The 23,752-nt window shown below is 42.3% G+C and overlaps 1 protein-coding gene across 4 annotated transcripts in view; it reads left to right on the forward strand.

Annotated features, from left to right (window-relative positions):
• ankrd11 (ankyrin repeat domain 11) overlaps nt 1–22,632 on the forward strand; it is a 119,462-nt gene extending 96,830 nt beyond the window's left edge. The window contains exons 4-14 of one of the 4 annotated variants that reach the window (XM_034216926.1): nt 1,910–2,042; nt 7,401–7,574; nt 8,803–9,003; nt 9,105–9,247; nt 9,493–9,640; nt 9,735–14,190; nt 14,295–17,121; nt 17,301–17,399; nt 17,725–17,868; nt 17,982–18,074; nt 18,204–22,632. In XM_034216926.1, coding sequence (XP_034072817.1) covers nt 1,910–2,042; nt 7,401–7,574; nt 8,803–9,003; nt 9,105–9,247; nt 9,493–9,640; nt 9,735–14,190; nt 14,295–17,121; nt 17,301–17,399; nt 17,725–17,868; nt 17,982–18,074; nt 18,204–18,389 — 8,604 coding nt within the window. In that variant the 3' untranslated portion in view covers nt 18,390–22,632. Of the gene's footprint in view, nt 1–1,909; nt 2,043–2,181; nt 2,336–7,400; nt 7,575–8,802; nt 9,004–9,104; nt 9,248–9,492; nt 9,641–9,734; nt 14,191–14,294; nt 17,122–17,300; nt 17,400–17,724; nt 17,869–17,981; nt 18,075–18,203 lie in introns of those variants that run through there. The other 3 variants (XM_034216935.1, XM_034216943.1, XM_034216951.1) reach the window with 3 other exon arrangements.
• The last annotated feature ends 1,120 nt before the right edge of the window (nt 22,633–23,752 follow it).

Below are 23,752 nucleotides of genomic sequence, written 5' to 3' on the forward strand. Positions count from 1 at the left end.
TAGATTCTTGGAAACCAAAGAATGCAGTGTGTGTGCCTTTGAGATCCAGGCTAAAACAAAGCTGAATTTCTCAGGCAGATTGAGAGGCGCCCTTTGGAATTATACGGCCTTGTTTGCCTGTTGAAACGTATTCAGTCTTGAATTGCAGGCTTTGAAAGCAGCGTCCCCTGAGTTAGAGACAGGTACAGTCATGTTGTTTGCAGTGGAATAAAGTGTGGGGCGCAGCTTGATGATGTCATGATGTGTGCCAACTGTTCAGCTAACAGGAGGCAGAGGAGAGGAGAGGTACATTTTATGCAGGCATGGATTTACAGCCCTCTGCAAAGGATTGCATCAGACTCTGGCATGGAGGAAGGGAGGGAGGGATGAAGCACACAGGGGTGGGTGGAGAACGGAGTGAGACGAAAGAAGCAGGCATTGCTAGAGACGATTAAACAGGGTGTCTTCTGGAGGCAGATATGAGCTAAATACATTTTACTCTGCATTAAAAACATAGCTATACTGTAAAGGATGTAAGCGTTGGTGATTAAAAAAATAACTCTGCATTTTATGTTTTTTGTTTACTCAAGAAATACCCCTTCTGAGTCTCATGTTCCTGCTTAGATGTGCTGTATCTTAGCTGATACGCAGACAGAGACAGGGGGAGAGATGGGGAGATCAGCTAACTGTGGCTGACACTGTTTGCCTCTACTGTACCATGACATCATAGTCTTGTGACTGGGGCAGGGCAGTGGGAGGAGCTCAAAGTGTTGACACATAATGGAAAACCTGCCCTGGGGATAGAGGGAGATGAGAAGGGGACGGAGAGTAGGACAGAGAAATGAAGTGCAATAAAATATACATTACATCTAGCCTGCATCTCCATAATGAGACCGTAAACCCTCTGTATATGAGCCATGCTGATTCTTTTTCAAAAGGCCTTAACCTCACAACACAACACATTTTGGACCGAGCAATTCCTCAAATACATCCGGGATTCTGAGCCCAGTGAATCCTTGGCTGGTGTAAATTCCCTTTTCACTCAGTAGTTATTCCTGGAATGTTTTGTGATTCTTTTGAAATATATTAAATGTGTCAATGTTTTTCTAATCGACAAGGTGAAGAGAATTTCTCAGATTTAGAATCATTAAATGTACAGCTCTGGTTCATACTGTGGTAAAGTGAACAGACTCTGTAACATACATGCTCTCCCTTGAGTATTAGAAATCCAGTTCTTCCTAACGTCTTGGCAATATTTTAATACAAATAAAGTACTTTTTTAATTGCTTCTCTGCACCTTTATCAAATAAAAATAATGCGTCAATTGCGTATTTGTTGTTTAATTCTTTTTAGTAGAACCTTAAATGCTTTGGATTTCTGGCTTTGTGGCAAGAATAAATTGCAATTGCAAAATAAATAACTTTGAGAGCTAGTAACTTAATCAAATAATGTTATCACTAGAATAATTAACTATAACAACACCAGGCTTTTGCACTGTCTTTTCAGCTCTAACTTTTGGAATGCTGCAGGTCACTATCGGATTCCTATACAACAAAGAATCTAGTTGAACAAACACAAGTGTTCGCATCTGTTGATAACAGACACACTTGGGCTTGTGATTGTTTCCAGCAGCTGTAGACCACAGAGCCGAGTCGGCGTCAGCGTAGCCTCCTCTCAGTGCGCCTGGCTCTTTGTGCTGGAATCTAGGAGGAAGCTAGATGGAACACTTTTACTCTGCAAAGCCCATAATAGCTCAAAGTCTCTGGGCTGAGAACGGGCCTTCAGTAAATACAGGAGGAGACTGCTGGGTCCACAGATAGCTCATAGTTGACTGACTGTATGGCCTGTGTCTCTTTCCAATGTCTTTTCTTTCTAGCCATAAAAAAGTAAATATTTCAATGGCAGTGCTGACAATGATTTTCTTTTACAGGATAAAGTGTTGTCAAACAAGACCCCCAAATTGGATCGCAGTGATGGGGTCAAAGAGATTAAAGAAAAGGCCCCTAAAAGGAAGCTGCCTTTTACTGCTGGAGCTAATGGAGACCAGAAAGATTCTGACTCAGGTAAGAGATTATTTGGATGCATTATTATGTGACAAGTGCCACTCCATGTGACTTTGAAGTGGTAATCAAAAGAGGAAGGCTTGCAGGAAATAGTTGGGCGGGCTCTGAAAGGGGGGTTGGGCTTTTTGAAGTGGAAGGGACCCCAGTGTTATCTTCTAGTCAGCTGTGTTGGTGGCAGAACCCAGGAAACTGTTCTTACAGTCAGTCTAAAAGCAGAGGAAGACCACACAAAATCATGATCCAATGAAGTGGGAGTTTGTACCTCGTACAGGCCTGACCAGGACCGGCTTTTGGTAAGGATCCGGCTTTGTGCTTTCTTTAATTAGGTAGAGAAGGACTACTGCTCATGCATGTTGTCTTTGGGCTTTAAGGGTTCAGGGTTTAGTTTGTTGATAATGGTCCAACTCAGAGGCTTTGGTCACAGCCTTCATCATCAGTGGCTCAATTGGTTTATGTTCAGTGATTAGACTTAAAAAAAGAGTACAAAGCTAAATGTGTGCATGTTGTAACCGATGACTTAGAGTAAGATTGTCCATGTTATTTGTAGACACGGGTTGTGTGTAATATATTTGTAGCTCAAGGGACTTCTAAATAAGTGGAATGTTTGATTGAGAAGCTGGAGCTTGTTTCTACAATAATATGCTGATTGGCACTCTTGGTCACTCATTACCTTTTTCATGATTACATTTATGTTGCAAGACGGTTGGGTTTACTGTTTCTTCAATGAGATGCTTTGGTGCTTATACGAAACAGATCTTACCCATCCCCCAACCCCAACAAGGGGAGGTGTGAACTCTCACCTGAGAAACAATGGGTGGACAGTCTTCTTTTTCGTATGCTAATAGCTTGAAATTTGATTGGGATTGGCTGCCTGGTTTTCTAGTCCTTGAACACAATCCTCTTTATTTTTGACAAACTGTAGAAACCATGACGTTTCCAGGTATGATTCCACTGCACAATTCCCACTGTTGGTACACTTTACCAGCATCCGTCTGTCGTTCTGCATTCATGTATTCCATCGCATCAGCACATTTGTTTTCCTGCACCACTTATACCAAAGCAAAGTCCTCGTATGTGTACTACTTGGTAATAAAACTGATTCTGATCTAGCCTTATAGTTGAGGGTTTATTGAAGTCAGTGTGCTTGGTATTTATTCCTATTTATGGGTGTTGGTCAGGACTTTTGTTCCCACGTATCCTTTTCACCTGTATACTGAGTTGTTTCTGTGTGTCTGTGTATCATAGTCTGACTTTGTTTCTTGGCCCTTCAAGTTTTGACCTGGATTGGTCTGTGTATAGCCCCTACTTACATCTAGGACACTTCACAGCCCCCCCCCCCCTCCCCCATTCTAACCATCCAAAGTTCCTCTGTGGCTTGGGCTGATATTGATGACTATTGGGAATTGTATCGTATTGTTTAAAGTGATACAATTCTATTTTGCTTTCGTTGATTCCCTTATTATATCTCTTAGCTGTATTATTTGGAGTTGTGTTTGAAATTGTATTCTGATGAATACCACAAATATCTGAAGGAATAGGATTGCATTTCACTGCGCTGAAATGTTTATAATGGCAAGCCGAGCCATTGCTGTAATGCCTATGTTGTTTGTATACGTGGCTATCAACTCTGCCTCTAAGTACCATGCACATGCAAGTTGCCTGCAAAGTGTTTACAAACGTTGCAATATCTCTCAGTGGGGGTCTGCACAGCACTCTGCAGGTCATGCAAGTTAATCAAAGGTCTCAAACCTTCAATGCTCATCCATTCATTTGCAGAATTGCCAAGCCTCCCTTGACCTCCTCTGAAGAGCGCTAGACAGCAGCATTCCTCATTCCTGAGGTCATCCTCCTTTCCTCCATCTCCTCACCACCGCTATCCACGGCCGCAGCAGTCAGTTTGGGGATAGATGGTAGAACAGTCTTGTCAGATTGAAACTGTTTCCATACAAAGGGTGATTCTGAAACAGTTTGAAGTTGTTTAGTAAAGAACCCCATCCTAACTGAAGTACCAATACTAGAGGAAAATAACCCTTTTGTTCTTGCTCCTCGTCTCCTGTTGGTTGGCAAATAAAGTGAAATATAAATCATCATACATGCATTATGAGGCGTGAGATAAAAAGAGCGTGACTTAATTCTCTTACCTCATGCTGTCAATGAACACTTGAACTGTATTTGACAGACAGTTTTGTTGTTGCTGACAAGTTGTATTGTGCTGAATGGAGTTGATTAATCTATTGACAGCCACAATTGGATAATGAAAAGAAGGTTTATTTGGAATCTAAATGCAGATGGTTTTTATAGGCCTTACATAATCTAATCTATTGCCACTTTAAATGTTGGGATGCGCTGCAGTGTTACATGATCAACATTGTTATTCAATTGTGTTTTTGGTCGACCCAGCCATATGATGAGGTCTATTTAAACTATTTTTAACGACTAATCCATTAGTAATAGAAATACTTGGTTTGCAGCACTTGCAGTTAACTGCAAGGTGAAAATGAATTCCTGCATTGCTGCCTTAAGTGGATCTATTGATGATGTGCGTATGCATGCAGCATTGGGATTTGCTATACCTACATTCGAAATTTGCTATCACAAAAAAGGTGACAGAATATGCCTTCCCGACATTAGCGCCGCTCCTTTCATTATGCTGTCTGAACCTACATCATATTTTCCATTCTGAAAAACATATTTTTATATTGATTGCGAAATGTTTTTTTTGGTGTCTAATTGTCCAATGAATATAAAAGGCTCAAACATACTGTCCAAACAAATGTATCCCGTTTGCTGTTGTATTGGTTGCTCTTCTTGTGTCTTTGGATTTGCAGCTTACTCTAATGTGCTCCATCTGAGTCACCTTTTTTTAAACCTAAGATATTAATTGTAATTGCATCATTGCCTTTGCCTGTGAGCTCCGAGCTGAGCCATGTAGGTTACAAAAGGAGATAGAAGTTTGCACAGATCCTCTGCCCACAAATGTTACTTCTGGCAGGTTATTACACAGATATTTGCCTTTCTGTCTCCCAGACTCATATAGGCTCTGAACAAAACCTAAAAAAAGAAACCTAAACTGAATCTATCAATGTGTGACAATCATAGTCAAGCCTATTGTTCACCCCACTAGGTTAATACTTAGTCTTTCTTGCTCAACACAAAGCATTGACAAACATCCTGTTGGCCACTTCCTGCTTCTTCTCCCTTAACTTCCTGTTTATGCCGTTTTTATTAGTCCCCAAACATAATATTGTTTCACTCTTAACGTGCTGCGTTCAAACCTACCTGGGCAGACTGGTTTGAGCGGTTCTTCTGGTCGTGGAGTTGTGTTGAACAACTGAACCAGACAGTCTTTGTTAGGCAATAGCCAACATGGTACTATTGTCTGCCTGCCATATCATAATCTCCCTCTATTGTTAGCAGGCATTTATGTTTGATGTGGTCTCCTCCCCTGGCTGAGGTAGGCAGTCTATTCATGACCATGACCCTTCCTACCTTTCCTTTTTTTAAATTCTCCTTCTCTCTTATCTTGTTAGTCTAGTTTCAAGTTGTAAGGAGAGTAAGGTTTCAACCCTGTCTGTAAGCTGAGTTATATCATCTTACCGAGACACATAAAAGCCCTAAAAGGGTTCCCAAAATAGACATTTAAAAGAAATATGCACTGAAGTAGCAGGCACATTATGTTGTATTATTGTTTGTTCATTTTTCTTATTCAATAATTCACGATAATGATGATCCATAGTAGGCTTACATTGGAGAAAGTGAAGATTAATCCACCCAACTTTACTATTTGGTTCTGTGCCTATCATCTGCTTTGTAAACAATACATTTTGTATTTAGCTTGGTCCCATTATCTTTACCATCCTGTCAATTAAAATGACACATCTGTACTGGCAGGAGCCTCTTGCTGGGTGAAGAATGTGACATTTTATACTGGTTTAGTTTAATAGATGTGAATTTGAAACCTCCACTATACCTGCTCCAAGTGCACCATGTCCGCCACAAGCAGGCCGTTTGCTGCCAATGATGATGAATCTTGTATAAGAGGCTCTGCCTGTGCGTGTCGTTTAGTAGCAGTGCTCTACATGTGTGCATCAGGGTAATAACCGCCTTCCTGGTTCCCAATCTTGTAAACATAGCCTGGAAAAGCTAGCGTAGCACTTTCTCTGTTCTGCTGCTCAAAAGAACATGTTTGGACTGCTTCTGTGGTCCCTGCTGTTAAAAGTCCTAGCTGAAGGAATGTGTCTAAATGGCAAATGCTTTGAGAACGTGAGAGTGTATCAAAGAAGGGTGGGGGCACATTAGCTCTAAGTGTTCACAGATGTTAGTGAAAGTTCATCTGCTCTGTACAGTCTGTGGAAAGATATTTTCCTGGAAAGCCTTAAGCCACCGGAAGTGTGAGCCGTCATGCTTCCTTCTTGCCTTGTTTACTTGCAAGCTTGTGGCCTTGAGCAATGCAGCCTGTCTTGGAATGAAAAGGTCCAAAATAAATGAAGCCTCCCCACTATAGCATTGTCTCTATACATGCAGATTAGAAATGTCTTTCTTTGTGGTAGGAGTCTGAATTGTTGAGTGGTTTCCCAGTGATGAAGTGTCACAGTCATGTGTAGCTTTACCCTTTGTAAGGGTCATCACATGGTATGTTGCCACTGAAAATAATTACTGGGTGTGTCTTTGTGGAGCAGCTGCTTTTGTCCAGTAACCCTGTGTCTCCAGTAAGCCTGGCAGGCACGCAGGCAGGCATGTGGTGACCTTGGCAAGGCCATGTTGAAATGTAAACCAACTATTTCGTAATAACCAAGGGTCTGCCAAGTCACACCCTCTTTCCTCGCTTCCCTTTCGGACTGCTTGGCTTTGAAACAGACAGACAGCCGTAAACATAATGTTGGCCCCTCCCTTCCTCGGGGGCAGCTGGATAATAACACAAATGTCACCCCTGATACCAGCAAATGTGTTATTAGTTTTTTAGACCCTGGTCATGCTGTTTTTGTGCATGGTCAAAGTGTTATTCATTTGTTTGTTTTGTTGCTAGGAAAACAAGGCAATGGTCTTGTTTATAAAGTTTTGTTTTTATTGAAAAGATGCTATGACGTGGAAAATTATTATAACTTACTTGGTGCATATTCTTTTTATATTCATAACAAGACAGAGATAGAGCAAACTTTTACTCAAAACAATGAACAGTTTAATTTGTAGGTTTGGGTATAACACTTATTACATAAAAATATTCACCCTTCACAAGGTTTAATCATTTGAATGTGTTTGTGTGTGCTTGAATGAATGTGTCTTTAAGTGCAGGCAAACATGTGTGTCTATGCAGCCCATAAAATGTATTCTGCTTCTCTCCTCTCCCTGCCGTTACAGAGAAACCAGGTCCAGAGCGAAAGCGCATTAAAAAGGAGCCCACCAACACCCGGAAGGCGGGCTTGCCGTTTGGAATGGGGATGCCAGGGATCCGGGCCGGGTACCCCCTCTCTGAGCGGCAGCAGGTGGCCTTGCTCATGCAAATGACAGCTGAGGAGTCCGTCAACAGTCCAGGTGCGTGCTTATCATGGAGGCCACGTCTTCTGTGGATGTGTGGCAGACAAGAAAAGGGGGACGAGGGGAGCTTTTTAGACAGTGTTTGTGTTTGTGAGAGAGCAATGATGTTGGCCTTTAATAGAGAGAGGTTGATTGGTTTTTGTTTATCGTTTAGATGTTGTCTGCTATTTAGGTTGTTTTGTTTTTGCCACATCGTAATCATATCCTGGCTCTGGAGCCGACCTTCTGCTTTTATTTAAAGCTAGTTATACAAACTTATTCACATGAATTCTCATTACATCTGTTATGCTAGTAATAAAGTGGTTGTTTAGTTTTAGCAGCTGTATCTGTTACATATTCGTTCATCTCCATCAGTGAAATCTTTTTTTTAGTACAGCATGGAGCCGCTAAGGAAATGAAACTCTCCTGTTGGTATTGTGTTAATCTGGAACTAATAGTGCAATCTCAGCCTCTGAGCCAAATCATAGCAGACTTCCAAATGCAAAAGGCCTGCAACCATTTAGCTTTTGTTTATTTGTTATCCAATATCCTTTCTGCTGTTAGATGATTATTCATAATATTTACTTCCTCCTAAAGTCTTCGTAGGTGGTATATTTATTATTCGTAGACAAATCATTTTGCCGTTAAAGTATTGGATACATAAAATATCATTGCTATCATTGCTCATTGCTCTTGCTGTTGACATTTGAGATAAAATTAGGTCAGAAAAAAACGATGCATAGCTAGTTTTATTTGTGTAATTTCGTTGTTGTATACCTGAAGTCATGGGCTGAGAGTAAGTGAGTGTGTTTCAAATATACTTTCTAACTAGAGCTGTGCGAACTCAATAATGTGAATGCAATTAAGGCTTTGGTTTAATCTTGTAAATGTGATCAAAAAAGGTCATGTGAAGTAAGACCAAGTACTCTTCTGCTGATTGCTAGATCAAGGTTGCCCCCTTCTGGTTGTAAGCAGTACAAATAAACTGTTATTCATATTAGCAGTGGCAGTAGTAGACCAAAAATAATTAATAATAATAGCAAATTCTTATTCCACAAGATGCCGTTCAAGTGTTTCGGCCCCTAAATCGATCTGTTGTTCTGTTTGTCTGTCTTTTGTTTTGTTATGTTTGTCTTTGCATTATTACTTGTGAAGCGACCTTGGGTCCCCTGAAAGGCGCTATAGAAATCGAAGCTATTATTATTATTATTAAGTGTTGAAATGTGTGTCCATCTCCTACCCACAGACACAACACCAAAGCATCAGTCACAGTCCAATATGGGTCAGAAGGGAACGCCAAACTCTGCATCTAAAACCAAAGACAAAGTGAATAAACGTAATGAGAGAGGAGAGACTCGGCTGCACAGATCAGCAATACGGGGAGAGACACGCCGCATAAAGGAGCTCATCAGCGAGGGAGCTGATGTGAATGTAAAAGACTTTGCAGGTGAGAGGCTCTTTTAATACACTGTCTTATTTGTTAATATGTGTATATATTCACTCGTATGGTAAAAACACCTCTAACACAGTCATTCGTCTTGTGTTTAGGCTGGACTGCATTGCATGAGGCGTGCAACAGGGGCTATTATGATGTGGCCAAGCAGCTGCTGGCAGCCGGAGCAGAGGTCAACACCAAGGGTCTGGATGATGACACCCCTCTACATGATGCGTCCAACAATGGACATTTCAAGGTAAAATCAAATGCAAAGCCTATTAAAACAGTACTTGTGCACTCAACTTTATTATCCCATTAAAACGCTGGTAGAGAAACAGTTCCCAGTCTCTCTCTTTAAATCATTACCGTGACTGTCAATCAAGCTCATTCATGAAGCTAGTTGTACATTAATTAACATAATTTGACCTTAAGAGAATTTAGGAATATCACCTGTTTATTTGCAATTTATATTAATCAAATGTTTTCTTTTATTGGTTTCAGGTGGTTAAGCTACTTCTACGGTATGGAGGTGACCCACGTCAAAGCAACAGGAGAGGGGAAACCGCATTGAAAGTTGCCAACTCTCCAACTATGCTGAATCTGTTGCTGGGGAAAGGCACGTACACCTCAAGTGAGGAAAGCTCATCAGGTATGTATGATTAAATCTAAGAATGAGTATGTATATGGAGCAGTTGTAAATCCGATTGTGTATTGATTTTGCCCTGTCTTTCTACTTTTTACAGAATCTTCAGAAGAGGAAGACGCCCCGTCATTTGCCCCATCCAGCTCTGTCGATGGCAATAACACGGACTCAGAGTTTGAGAAGTTGAAATTGAAAGGAAAAAACGTTGACGCTGCTAAATGCGCTGTCACACCCATCAAAGATGAATACGAATTTGATGAGGATGATGAGGAAGAACGTGTCCCTCCTGTGGATGATAAACACCTCTTGAAAAAAGAGTTCCGTAAGGAACCGGTCCCGGCTAAGGCCAACAGCGTATCCGCCATACCCAAGAATGAGGTCAAAACCTATTCCAAAAGCAACTCAGTTACACCAAAGAAAACTGTAAGGCGGATCGTCTCTGACAGTAACAGTTCAGACGAGGAGGATAGGACGAGTTTCACGCCCACTCCTACGCCACGGCAACAAGTCACGCAAACAAACACCAAGACTAGAGACTCTGGCAACATGAGCTCTAAACAACAAAAAGACAAAAATAAAGTCAAAAAGAAACGGAAGAAGGAGAGCAAAAATAATGTCAGTAAAGAAGTCAGGGTCGGAAAAGTCAATGACAAATTCTGTACATCTGACTCTGATTGTGCAGATATGGAGAGTGAGGATGATAAGGGTTCAAACAAGGACTCTTCTGCAACGAGCTTTAAAGACTCCCCCGGCTTTAACGCTTCCTCCTCCTCTTCACATGGAAACTCGAACTCTCAGAAACAAGCGCCATCATTAGCAGAACAGCATCCAAAGCAGTGGCGGACAGATGGCTGGAAGACTGTGTCATCTCCTACGTGGTCCGATGTGAGTTCTCTCTCAGATTCAGTCAGAACAAGGCTCTCCAGTGAGTCTGATTACTCTTCTGCTGATTCTAGTGTAGAATCAATAAAACAAGTCAAAAGGAAAGCGCAGGAGAACAAAAAGAAGAATAACAATGTGCACAGTAGCACAGTAGACAAGAAGAATTCTGAGCTCTACAAAAACTCTAATGCGGACAGTGCGGCCTCCAAAACCGATGTCGATGGCAAAGTGCTGAAAAAGCATAAAGTAAAGCACAAGCACAAAGCTAAGGAAAAGGACAAAGCTCCTAGTCTAGTGCTTAATCAAGACATGAATGAGAAATTTGTCAAGAGCTATTCTTTTGATTTTGATGATTCAAGGCAGAAGTCCCTAATTGTTGAGTCAGAATCGCCGGCTGAGAGCAAGGTCAAGTTATCCAAACACGAAAAGGACCACTCCAAAAAGGAAGATAGGCTTTCGAAAATTAAGTCGGAGGATAAGGATTGGTCTTCTGGAAAAGATGTGCACAGAACAGTAAAAGAGGAGAAAAATAAGAAAGCAAAGGACTCCACAAAGGACAAGACAAATAAGGAGGAGAGGGAGAAGCCTGTCAAACCTGACAAGGAGAGAAATGTCAAGGAGAAGGAGAAGCCCAAGGAGGATAAACAAAAGGCTCACAAGGAGGAGAAGAAGAAGAAGTCCAAGGAAAAGTCCTCCTCAAAGGCAGAGAGGAAAGGTGAGCCAAAAGAGGAAAAACATCTAAAGGTGGACAAGGAGAAAAACACCAAGGAGGAGAAGGAGAAATGTAAAAAAGACAAAGCACCGAAAGAAGAGCCTGAGTACGAAGGCTTTGATGTTAACAACCGTTTTCTCAACTTGGACGACACGAAGCTGAGTGCTTCAGATGACCATCATGACAGATGGGGCTCCGAGATGTCCTCTGATTCCTCCCTATACTTAGATGACAGCTGGGATGCTCCCGTCAAAGAATACAAGGAATACAAAGCCAACAACGCAGTTAAACTAATTGTGGAGACTGTTAAGGAAGAGACGAGAAGAAAAGAAAACAAAGTCAAGGACAAGAAATCCGATCACAATGACAAAAGATCAGAGAAAGAAACCACTTCTAAGAAGAAAGAGAAAGACTCAGAAAAGACAAATGAAAAGAAAAAAGACTGGTCAGAAAAACAAAAGTTAAATTCTAGTCACTCGGTTGAAAAAGAGAAGAAGCGGAAGGAGTCCACAGAGACTGTCAAAGACAAAAAAGACAAAGACTCTCTAGAGACCAGTCGAGACCGTAAAGACTCATATGACTTGGTAAAGGAGAGAAAGGACATTAAAATCAAGCAGGAATCTATTAGGGATGAATATGGCAATGATACCTTCTTCAAAGAAGTTGAGGCTGTCGGTAAATCGTGTGATGTCCGAGAAAGAAACCATTCTGGAAAGGAGAAAGAAAAGAAGGGCGATGGAATAGAAAAGCGCGAAAAGACAAAAGCTGACAAGCACAAAGACAAAACAAAAGACAGAGGAGCTGATCAGGAAAAGGATAAGAGTGAGAAAATCTCTGTAGAAAAAACTGTCAAGGAAAAGGACTCAGACCGGGGCACCAAAGACAAGAAGGAAGGAGTTAAAGACAAACACAAGGAGTCTCATGGCAAAGACAAAGATCGAAAGATGTCTTTAGAACAGACAAAGGACAAGAAAGAAAAGGCCTCTCAAGACAAACATGCTGATAGGGAGAAGGATTTCTTGGAGGTTAAGAAAGAGGAAAGAAAACCTGAGAAAACCCGGGAAAAAGCTTGGTACAAGATAGCTGACATCTTCACGGACGAAAGTGATGATGACGAGGAGGACAGCTACACTGGTTCTGTGGCCCTTGTGCCTGACCCCATCAGAAAAGACTCAACACCTGATCAGGATGAACCGGATCTCTTGCCTTCAGAAAAAATGAGAAAATCATCCATAGAAGCTAAACACAACACAGAAAAGACAAAAGAGAAGGAACACAAAGAAAAGAAGAAAGAAAAGGCCACATTGGACACAGGCAAAGAAAGAAAAGGCTCATTAGAGAAACACAACAAAGACAAGAAAGATTGTGTAGAGATCAAACATAAGGAGAGAAAAGACAGAAGTTCAGTGGACTCCAACCAAGACAAGAAAAATAAGCAGAAGCTTCTGGACAAAAGGGACACCAGTGAGGAAAAGACAAAGAGCAAATATAAAGACAAGCTGGAGCATACGAAGGAAAGGAAGCTCTCAAAGAGCAGTGGTGAGAATGAGAAGTCCCTGTTAGAGAAACTGGAGGAGGAAGCTATGAATGACTACAAGGAGGACTCTAATGACAAACACAGTGAAATCTCCTCAGATAGTTTCACTGACCGAGGTCATGAGCCAGTCCTCGCCACTTACTATGACGCCATCAGCCTCACAGATGTGTCCGAGGACAGGAGAGACTCTCTGTCCATATCTACACCACAGGACAAGTTTAGAGAGAAAGAAAGGCATCGACATTCCTCTTCTTCTTCGTCCAAGAAAAGCCACGACAAGGAGAAAGACAAGATCAAGAAGGACAAAGGAGACAAACGTGACAAGACAGAGGAGACCAGAGAGTCCTTCAACCGCAGGGAGAGTCTACCTTTTGAGAAAGAGCCCATGCCTCTTGAAGCAGACCCTTACACTTTTCCATATGGAAGTAAGGGAGACGGTGAAGATGACTTTGATAAAACATTGGAGTTTGAAAAAGAGATGTCCAAAAAGGACAAAGACAAAACAACTGCTGTCATTAGTGACAGGACAAAGGACAAAAAGAAAAAGGAGAAACATAAAGAAAAGGTAAAGGAGGACAAGACTAAGTACATTGATGGCTCTGCGTCTTTGAAGCACTCCAAAGAGGATGTGAAGGCAGGGGTAAAAGATAGTCCACAGGTCACCGTGCTAAAAGAAAGGACAAAAGAAGAGAGTCCAAAATGTGACGGCAAAAAAGACAGGAGTCGGGATACATTGGAGAAAGACACCAGAATGGACCACAGTAAATTGAAGACTAAAGATGAAAATGAAAAGCTCCCCCAGTCCAAAGAAACACTGAGGAAAGATAACCGCCCCCGTGAGAAACTGTTGGTGGATGGGGATTACCAAATGACCAGTTTTGGTCAGATGTTGAGTCTAAAAGACCAGGAGATTGAAGAGCGCCACAAGAGACATAAAGAAAGGATGAAGCAGATGGAGAAACTAAGACCCAAGTCAGGGGACCCTAAACTCAAGGACAAAACCAAGTCCACAGAGGAAGTACGGAAAAACCGCACTGAGCTCTCATCAAAGAAGTCCAACAGTGTGGAGTCTGGTCTTAAAGAGAAGAAGCTGAAGGATGTGGGTCTCCCGGCCCAAATGATGTCCCCAAGCAGGAAGTTCCAGCCTACTGAATGTCCAAACTCAAAGGACTGGCTGGCTGATCCCCAAACGAAGGAGGAGAACCTTCCAGCTTCTCCCAGGTCAGATCAAAACAGGCCAACTGGTGTCCCCACACCAACATCTGTCATCTCCTGCCCCAGCTTTGAGGAAGTGATGCAGACTCCACGCACCCCATCATGTAGTGCAGAGGATTACCCCGACATCATGTTAGATGGGCTAGACTGCCAGAACTCCTCAGCTATGACTATGTCAATGAATGCCTGCTCTCCTTCCTTCTTTGAAAGGTATTTACAATTCTGCAGAATTACTGTTTTTGTCATTTTAACTCTTGCAATCTGATGAAAGTGACGTATATTCTAATGTTGCGTTTTATCTTTTGTCCACCCAGCAGGTACTCTAACTCCCAGAGTTTCCAGGAGGGCACATGTCCAACCCCTGCGAAGAACCTCCAGCTGCCACTTGTCAGCCGCTCTGCATCCTCTGACGTCCGCAGGCCTCTCGAGGATGAGTTCAACGCTGAGGCTGACAAGTTCCTTCGGCAGGAGAGTGATCCAGCAGCTGACTTTGATCCGTCATCTTCCTCTCAAACTCTAGATGACAAATCTGCAACCGTAGATAGACTGGATTGCATGTCATCTCCTTACTTTTCCCCAATTAGGATGATGTCCCCTGAGCAGGAGCCATCTCTTGAAACGTTAGATGTGGAAGCACCAACTCTTTCTGGCACAGAGGGCAATGAACACTTTCCTGACAGTGTGTACAACAGTTTCTTGCCCAAACCCTCCACACCAGTTCACAGGCCGGACCCCCAGGAGCCCTGCTTCGACATTGCTGCACCACCAACCCCAGCTCCTGCTGCATTGCCGCCCCTGGACATCGATGACATCTCTGAACCTCACCACAGTGAGCCTAACCTGGTCCTGTCAGATCTTCCCCCTGTCACCGAAGAACAGGGGGAGGAGGAGGAAGATGAGGAGGAGGATGAGCAGGAGGAGCAGGAGGAGGAGGAGGATGAAGAAGAAGAAGAAGAAGAAGAGGAGGACTTTGAGGATGAAGGTGATCTGGATGACAGAGCTGATTTAGAGTCCTCTGCAGTGGATGAGCCAGAGCCAATAAGGGAGTCTTGTGCCTTCTCCTCTCCAGTTGAGGACCCTCTCAGGAAGAGCTGGCCTGCACAGTCTCCAGAGCAGCAGGAACTGCAGCCCTCTCCAATACACGCTGCACCCAACCATGGAGAGAACTGTTTTGATCACAGCATGGGTTGGAATGCTGAAATGGACCTCAAATCTCCCCACAGGACATATGGGGAGATTGAGGCTGCTGTCTCCAAAATAACCAGTCCATACCATTCTGACAGCGAGATGCAACACCTGTCTGGACACCCCTCTGTCACTCCCCCCTATGCTACCTGGAATAGGTGGCACAAAGAGGACCAAGAAGACGCAGAGGACACAGAGGACGCAGAGGACCCAGAGGACCCAGAGGTCCCAGAGAACCCAGAGGACCCAGAGGACCCAGAGGACTTAGAGGACTTAGAGGACTTTGATGAACAGAAGGAAGCTGTGGCTGACATCCCCTCTCCAGAGATGCCTGACACAGCTACTGATGAGGAAAACAGCTTTTTAAACACCTCATCATCCTCGAATCGGCTGGAGTCTTTCTTCCAGGACTGTAACAAGCCTAGTATAGAGGAAAGTCACGAGATGGAGCCTGTGTCAACTGAGTCAACCTGTGAAGAACCAGAGAGCAGACAGACTACGCTCAGCTTCAGTGCTGCCACTGAAAGCCTCATGGCTCCAGTTGTTGCCCCTGAGCCTGTGGTGCCCTGGGCAGACCCTTTCTCTGCGGTTGCAGACGAACTGGATGACCTGGGACCATTTTCCTTGCCTGACTTGCCTCTACCAGACAAGTCGGAAGAAGCAGAGAGAGAATCCAGAGACCCTGAACCATCCGAACACAACAAGATTGCGACGAGCCACATAAGACATACTAGTACAGAAAGAGATGACCCTGACATAATGGTGGTTGACTTACCTAACCTTGCTAAGAGTTCATGCCCTGCTGTAGACCTAGAGTTAGCAGAACCTACAGGACAAGATTTGGTTGAACCCTCGGTACATGCCAACTTCCAGCAAGAGTTGCACCCCGAGTCTCAGAGTGTGCTTGTCAACAACTCTCTATCTCTGACACAGCCACAGGGCAGCATGTTAGAAGGGAAAGAACCGTATGGAGTGCCTGATGAATCCGATCCCAGTATGTTATATTCGTCAGAGAAATCGGATGCCAGTCAGCAACATCACATCCAGATCCACTCCCTTACTGAGTCGTTGCAGTTGCCCATGGATACAGTCTCCGCTCTCCAGTCAGAGGTGAGACAGGATGAGATGCCTGAGCCCAAAGCAGAATCTGTGTCATGCAGTCCTCTTCCTCAGCTCCCAGTGGCAGTCACCCTCTCCAGCACAGTGGAACTAACAGACATTCAGGAGACCAAGCTAATGCCGGTAACCCTGACCACCGTGTCCACCACTGTAGATACTCCCAAGAAGGTGGATGAAATCCCTCAAAGAATAACCCGCAATCGCGCCAAGAACAATCCCTCTGCTGCTGCTGTTCTCCCTCCTACCTCCAGCATAATAACCTCATCTGCCACTGCAACAATCAGTCCAACAGTGACCATAAACCTGACGCCACCGCCCACCTCTGCCTCTTCTTTCCCAGCTCTGAAGAAAGACAAAGAGTCTGTGCTGACTGTCGCCTCTGCTCCAACTAATACAACCCAAGCATTGTCTGTACCTACTTCTGTGACAACTCCTGCATCAGTGGTTATCAGTAAGACGACAAAAGGTCGTTCTCTTCCAGTGGAAGACGATGAAACTCAGACCCAGCACCCAAGGAAGAGGAGGTTTCCTCGTTCTGCTGGTCCACAGGTGCAGGTCCAGTTGGTAAACACGACCATGCAGCAGACCAGGGAAATGATTCAACAGACGTTGGCTGTCGTAGTCAACGCCATAAAGCTTGACGATATCGAGCCCTACCACAGTGATCGCTCCAACCCTTACTTTGAGTACCTGCAGATCAGGAAAAAGATTGAGGAGAAGAGGAAGATTCTGTGCTACATCACCCCACAGGCCCCGCAGTGTTATGCTGAATATGTGACCTACACCGGCTCCTACCTGCTGGATGGCAAGCCCCTCAGCAAGCTTCACATCCCTGTGGTGAGTCATCGTGTATTTCCCCTTTTCCCTTATGGGGCAAAGCTACTTTTTGACATCAGTAACAAAATTCAAAAGACATATTTCAATTTGGCAAACTGAAATGTTCAAAGCTTGTTTTTTACTGTTTGTTGTAATAGATGTCAGTAATTTGATATTAATATTATATGTATGCTCTCCAGATTGCCCCACCGCCATCGCTGTCAGAACCTCTGAAGGAGCTCTTCAGACAACAGGAAGGAGTGAGAGGGAAGCTCAGGTTGCAGCATAGCATAGAGCGGGTAAGGAATACATGTTCTACACTCTCTATCCTGAATGTGCTCATTTCTCCCTCCTTGTTATACATACACAATTATGTACACTGAAGAACTTTTACTAGAAATTCAAGATAAATCTGCATACACCTTACTCCTTGGTTGGGCCAGAGGGAATGCAGATACTGATCTATTTCATCTCTCACTCATTAGGAGACAACCATTTCTGTGACATATGTAGCAGTTTTGTATCCATAAATATGTAACCCACTCACCAGCCCACTGATTATTATATGAATATTATTATACTTCAAGTATTTATATTCTTTCTGTCTTTGCTTGCTGTTCACAGGAGAAGCTGATTGTTTCGTGTGAGCAGGAGGTGCTAAGGGTCCACTGCAGAGCAGCCAGGACAATAGCCAATCAGGTTGTGCCCTTCAGCGCCTGCACCATGCTGTTGGACTCTGAAGTATACAATATGCCATCAGATACCCTGGTAGGAAGATATTCAAATATACACCTCAAGTTAAATATAACATTTTTTTTTTATAGATGGCAAATCATAACTAAAATCATGAATGAACTTGACTACTTGATGTTTCTTTTCAGGGTGATGAGAACAAATCTGTGAGAGATCGCTTCAACGCTCGTCAGTTCATTTCCTGGATCCAGGATGTGGATGATAAATATGACCGCATGAAGGTACATTTCAGCACTCCACTGTGATTTTAAACGGCTCAGTTAAAAGTATTGAATCGTACCATAATGTCGTGTCTGTATACCAAGTAAATGTACACTTTATTTTTATTTTTTTTATTTCTCCTTTCCCAGACGTGTCTGTTGATGCGGCAACAGCACGAGGCAGCCGCCCTGAACGCAGTGCAAAGGATGGAGTGGCAGTTGAAGGTCCAGGAGCTGGACCCAGCGGTGCACAAGTCCCTCTGCGTCAACGAAGTGCCGTCCTTCTACGTGCCAATGGTCGATGTTAACGACGACTTTGTCCTGCTGCCTGCATGACACACCTCTACTCACAGATTAAAAGCAAACTTTGTCTGAATACTCCTCTCAAAGAGACTTCGTTGAACAGAACGAATGGAAAGGGCTAGTAAGTTTGAAAGAGGACTTTAGACAGGAACAAATTATATTCTATAGAAAAAGAGTAAAGCTGAAAAACTTGCTCTTGATTCCCTTCCGTGAAGAAGGAAACATGTTTTTACTGGGGTAAAGAAAACACACAACTTGCACTTTTATCCTCAAAGTTTTTACGCTTTTGTTTGATCAGAGTGTGAGAAGCAGAAACCGTTTTTGCTTCGAGGCTCTGTCATCGGGACACGACTCCTCAGTGCTCAGTTTCGGTGAGAGGGGGGATAGAGATATATTTTCTGCATTCTTTTTTGGTCCCTGCTTCAATAGCCTCACCACTGGGAGGAGGTGTCGGAGAGGAGCTCTCCCAACAGCGTGGTGCCTGTCCTGAGGGAGAACTGAGGAGAAGCCTCCCCTGTTGATCCAGGGCTCCTGATGGGACACGAGAACTAGACCTGAGTCCGGCGCTGACCCCCGTGAAGTCAACGGAGCCATGGTGCATCGTGTGGATCCCTGATATAAGACAGCTGGGGTGGACAGACCAAGGAAGATGTGGCCAGCTGCTGATGGTTTTTGGGGCGATAAGAGCATATACCCAGAGGGCGCCCTCTTCCCACACGGCACATGGCCCGCATCACAGCGGGGCCACAGAGCCTGCAGGAGGCTGGGTACCGCAGAGGGAGATGTGTCAGGTCCCAGTGTCTGAGAGGAAGAGACTGACCCTGCAGCCTCTCAGCCGGGCTACTCAAAGGAGGACAGGCATGGCTCTCTGAGGACAGACCGGAGTGTTCCTCAGCCATCCTGCTTATTCCAAAACAAACGCATCAGACCGCCCATGGACTGCAAAAAACACCACAGGACAAACAGAAGAAACAAAGATAACGAATGTTGAGATTCAAAGAGACTATTGAGAAATTGTGCTTTGACAGGAGGAGAGAAATATTGTTTTTGTCTATTTCTTTACTTGGGCATTTCATTGTTTCTGAGGAAGTGACTTGAAACACTACAGAGCCAATATTAGTTTAATGGAGAAAAAAAAAAAAAAAATTGAAAAAAAGTTGTATTCAGTAAATTATGTACAGTTTTTATATTCGTTAACCAATGTATTCTTGCTGCCTTCTAGATAATTTATTTTGCCACACATTACTGCACAGTTGTAAATAACCTATGTACTGTATTATCACTCAGTTAAGTGTAAAGAAAAAACATAAAAGAAATAAAAATTATCTTTTTATGTACAGTTCACTTTTGGGCAGCACTTTCCCTCCCCTCATATCCATGGGCCAAAATGTGTACACGGTTCTGTCAGTATTTGAAAGACTCCAGTGCACAGTTGTATGATCCCATCTCTAGATTCAGTCCTGGCTTCAGTAGGGAAACCCCCCTGGACCACCACAACCCACAGATAGCTGACAGAGAACATTCTGGATTAAACCGGCCTCCCACCACATAGTCCCTCAGATGTAGCAGAATAGTTGTTGAGGATTTATTTAAAGAATAGACAGAAGATTATTATTCATTGCTTTACTACACAATTATATCTGAAAAAATTCGAACCAAGAAAATGCCTTTTTCAGTGAAAAAAAATGTACTCATTGTTGGGCAAAATCACATATATACATACATATATATATGGGTGGGATGAAAGTGAGCGAGATGACATTAAAGAGCAAAACCCATCATGTTAAAGTAGAATGGTTTCCAATTTAATTTACCTTCTTTTTCATTTACCAAAAATTGGACTGAAGTCATGAATAAGCATCACAAATAACCATTGTCACTGAAACCAACAGGACGCAGGTCTTTCAGCACTTTGTACGTTTTCTGTTCTCCTAGCTTGTCAGCTGTCACATGGAATAGACTGAAGACAGCCATTGAGAGGTCTTAATCCATACTGATGACACATTGTTTGTCAGTCCGGTTCTTTTTTCAAGGACAGCTGTTGCTGTTCCGAGTGTAGCCACTGCATGGCGTCCGTTTGTCAGACCACTCATCAGTGTAATTGCCTTTGCATCAAACCTGAATGGCCTGAATAGGTGTTTTTAAAATGTTATTACAGCCTCTAAGGAGATAATTTCCCTAATAGGAATACAATACAACACGTAAAAATAACACTTGGCTTAATCATTGGCTTACACATTTTTATCAATGTTTACCTTTAATCCACAAGGGGTTCGTGTCACCAGGGATTTTAAATGTAAGGTTACTTCTTCATATTTGTCTGTTGGCCCAAGCAGACATTTACAACAATTAAAATCTCAGAATTCAACAAGAAAATGGAAAGACATTAACACAAACTATAGGAAGGGTGATATAGCAAAATGCTGAATAGACCTGTTGTTTTGTCCTAATTCAGAATCCCAGTTAAAATGTTCATTTGTGATGACTTGCATTGATTCTCTATTTTTAAGTTGGTCTTGGTTTGGCAAAGCTTTCCTGACCTACCGAGTAGACTTCCTGTCTGTGTGCGTGAGCTGCTCGTTTATCCTGATGGCAATATTACCTGAAACGTTTTAAGTTATTTACACACTGTCAGTCAGTATAGCTGTGTATGGTATGTCTAGTCAAGTGCAATGGTTGTTGCTATTACACTGTGCAGACAAGGTGGCTAGATGTATAGTCCTGGATATTTTTGAGAGATACACACATCCCGGTTTGGTATACATAGAATTACATATTTGGATACAAATAGCCAGAGATTTGGTTTTTAACCCCCTGTTTGTCATGTTTCTTGTTTTTAATTTGTGGTTTGATTCTTTCACAGTTTTGGGGGACGAGGTTTAAGGGTGTCGTTTGTTCACAGAATCCTTGTGTTTTTTTGAGTTCAGTGTATGTAGTTCTGAATGTTGTTGTGTTTATCTTAGGGGTTTTTGTTCCTGTATAAAGCATAAACACCAGTGGCATGTCAATCACGTTGCTTATCGAGCAGAATGTATACCGTTTCTATGCCCTGACCGACCACACCCTCACTATTGTTTACAAGACATAAAGCGTGATTTCCGTTTCATGTGACACCTTTTTTGACAGTTTAAGCCCTGCCTTTGATTTTATTTCTGTAATTGAACCACGAAGGCTTGAAATGGTGATGATTGACACAACTGACAGGCGATTCCTCCCCCTGTCTGCGGTACACCGCTGCACCGAGCAATAGACTAAACACATCCATCCGCAATGATTCTCCAAAGTGAATATTTAAATAACTAAAAGTGATTTCTGGATCAATTGAATACCAACATAAATCAGTTCTCTAATGCACAGTAGAGCACTTGGCTGTGGTGATAGAGATGCTAGCCTGACCCCACCTCAGTCAGCAACATATTACCTCTACTCTCCTCACATTCACTCATAATGTATACGTTTGATTTGTTATTTGTTTCTTACTGGACGTAAATATACATAATTGCTATTTTTTCATTCTATAGAATCACGATTTCAAGCCTTTTTTTCTAGTTTTTTGTTTGTTCCTTTTTGATTAAAACCCAGACTGTAGCTATTTCTTTGTTCCTTTTTTAGAGTGGAAAATGACTAATAAAAAGCATGGAGAACTACTCTTTAAATGGTGAGAAATAACCTATTTATTATCTTTTCTTTTTCTTTTTCTGACACCTGTGGTATGTTTTGAGTTGAAGTTGGTCTCCGCTGTGTAAATTTTCCTCCTTGTAATGCGTGAAAGAGACATACTGTACATAGCTCTGTAAATAAAACCTCCCAGGACGTTTTGCACCCTCCTCTTTGTACTAGTCTGAAGAATTGCGTAGAATGTGGGGTTCTAACAGCAACGAGCTGCGTGCGCTTGCTGCAGGTGATTATGATGTAACAATGTAACATTTTTTTATTTGTACAATGTAGTTTATTTGTGTACATATTGTTGGAGCAGCTAAGAGGGGGGAGGGGGGTAAACGAGGGGGGTTGTTGATGCTATCGTCAGTGCTGTAACAGAAATCCAGTACTTTCACCTCTAGCTGTTGTTGATTTCCTGCAAAAAATAAATAAATAAAAAAACATTAAAAAATAAAAATGTGAGAAACTGAAAATGAGGATGGATGAGGAAAAAAAAGACTAAAACTGAAAAGTAAAAATTCTAAATTGTTATTTTCTACAGTTGCATGTACAGAGAGCGCGAGAACTGCTGTTGTTCCTCAGAGATTATGTTCGTTAATAAAACTTTGAAATATTACCTGCCGTGCTCTGGTTCTTGATTTTGCGGTTCCGTTGTGTGTCATGATGTAAAAGGCTAAAACCACAAAAGACTATTATCTTGCAAGAAAAAAATAGGTGACAATGAAAAGTATATTGTAGTATTGAAAAGTTTTTCAAAATGAATCTAATAACATTCATGTTATGACCAACCAAGTTGCTATGGTTCTCCAAGAGACAGGTTTCCATTGATTGCAGGATGAGTTATTTTTATTTTCAGTGTTTCACAATCTGAATGTTTGAAATGCCTTCTCTGTCAGGACCGCACTATTTGTTTACAGCTTCTACATATATGTCGGAGTTCAGTCTCTCCCCCTTAAGGTCTTTGAAACAAATCAGATTTATGTTCTTTTTTATAGTTGTCTGGCTTTATTTAAACATCTCTGTGTGTCTTTTATCTTTGCAATTACATCACTCGTTGGAGTCCTGTCACCTAACAGATCACACCATTCTTACCGATATTCTGGACATTACCATGGGCAGCGTATACATTGTGGTTATTACAAAATAATCAAGTTACAGTATGTCCTCCTGGTTCCCACAGGTCCTTGAAATCAGGGCAATGAAACCTTTTCTAAGTAGACATGGCTCCTTGAATATATACAGTGGAGGAAATAAGTATTTGATCCCTTGCCGATTTGATAATTTACCCACTTACAAATAAATTAACAGTCTATCATTTTAATGGTAGGTTTATTTTACTAATGAGAGACAGAATATCAAAAAGATAATCCATACATTGACATTATATAAAAGATAAAAAATTGATTTGCATTTAACTGTGGGAAATATGTGATCCCCTGGCAGAACATGAAAGTATGCATGTGATCCCCTGGCAGAACATGTCTTAGTACTTGGTGGAGAAACCCTTGTTGGACAGCTCAGAGGTCAATTGTTATCTTTTATATAATGTCAACTTCTGGATTTTGTTTTTGATATTATTATTCTCACTGTTAAAATAAACCTACCATTAAAATTATAGACTGTTAATTGCTTTGTAAGTGGGCAAACTTACCAAATCTGCAAGGGATCAAATGCTTATTTCCTCCACTGTATATTTAGTGAAATAATTGGAATTGAAGTTATTTTACTTAGTTTTT

This window comes from Gymnodraco acuticeps, unplaced genomic scaffold (assembly GCF_902827175.1).
Source record: "Gymnodraco acuticeps unplaced genomic scaffold, fGymAcu1.1, whole genome shotgun sequence".
Classification (NCBI taxonomy): Eukaryota; Metazoa; Chordata; class Actinopteri; order Perciformes; family Bathydraconidae; genus Gymnodraco; species Gymnodraco acuticeps.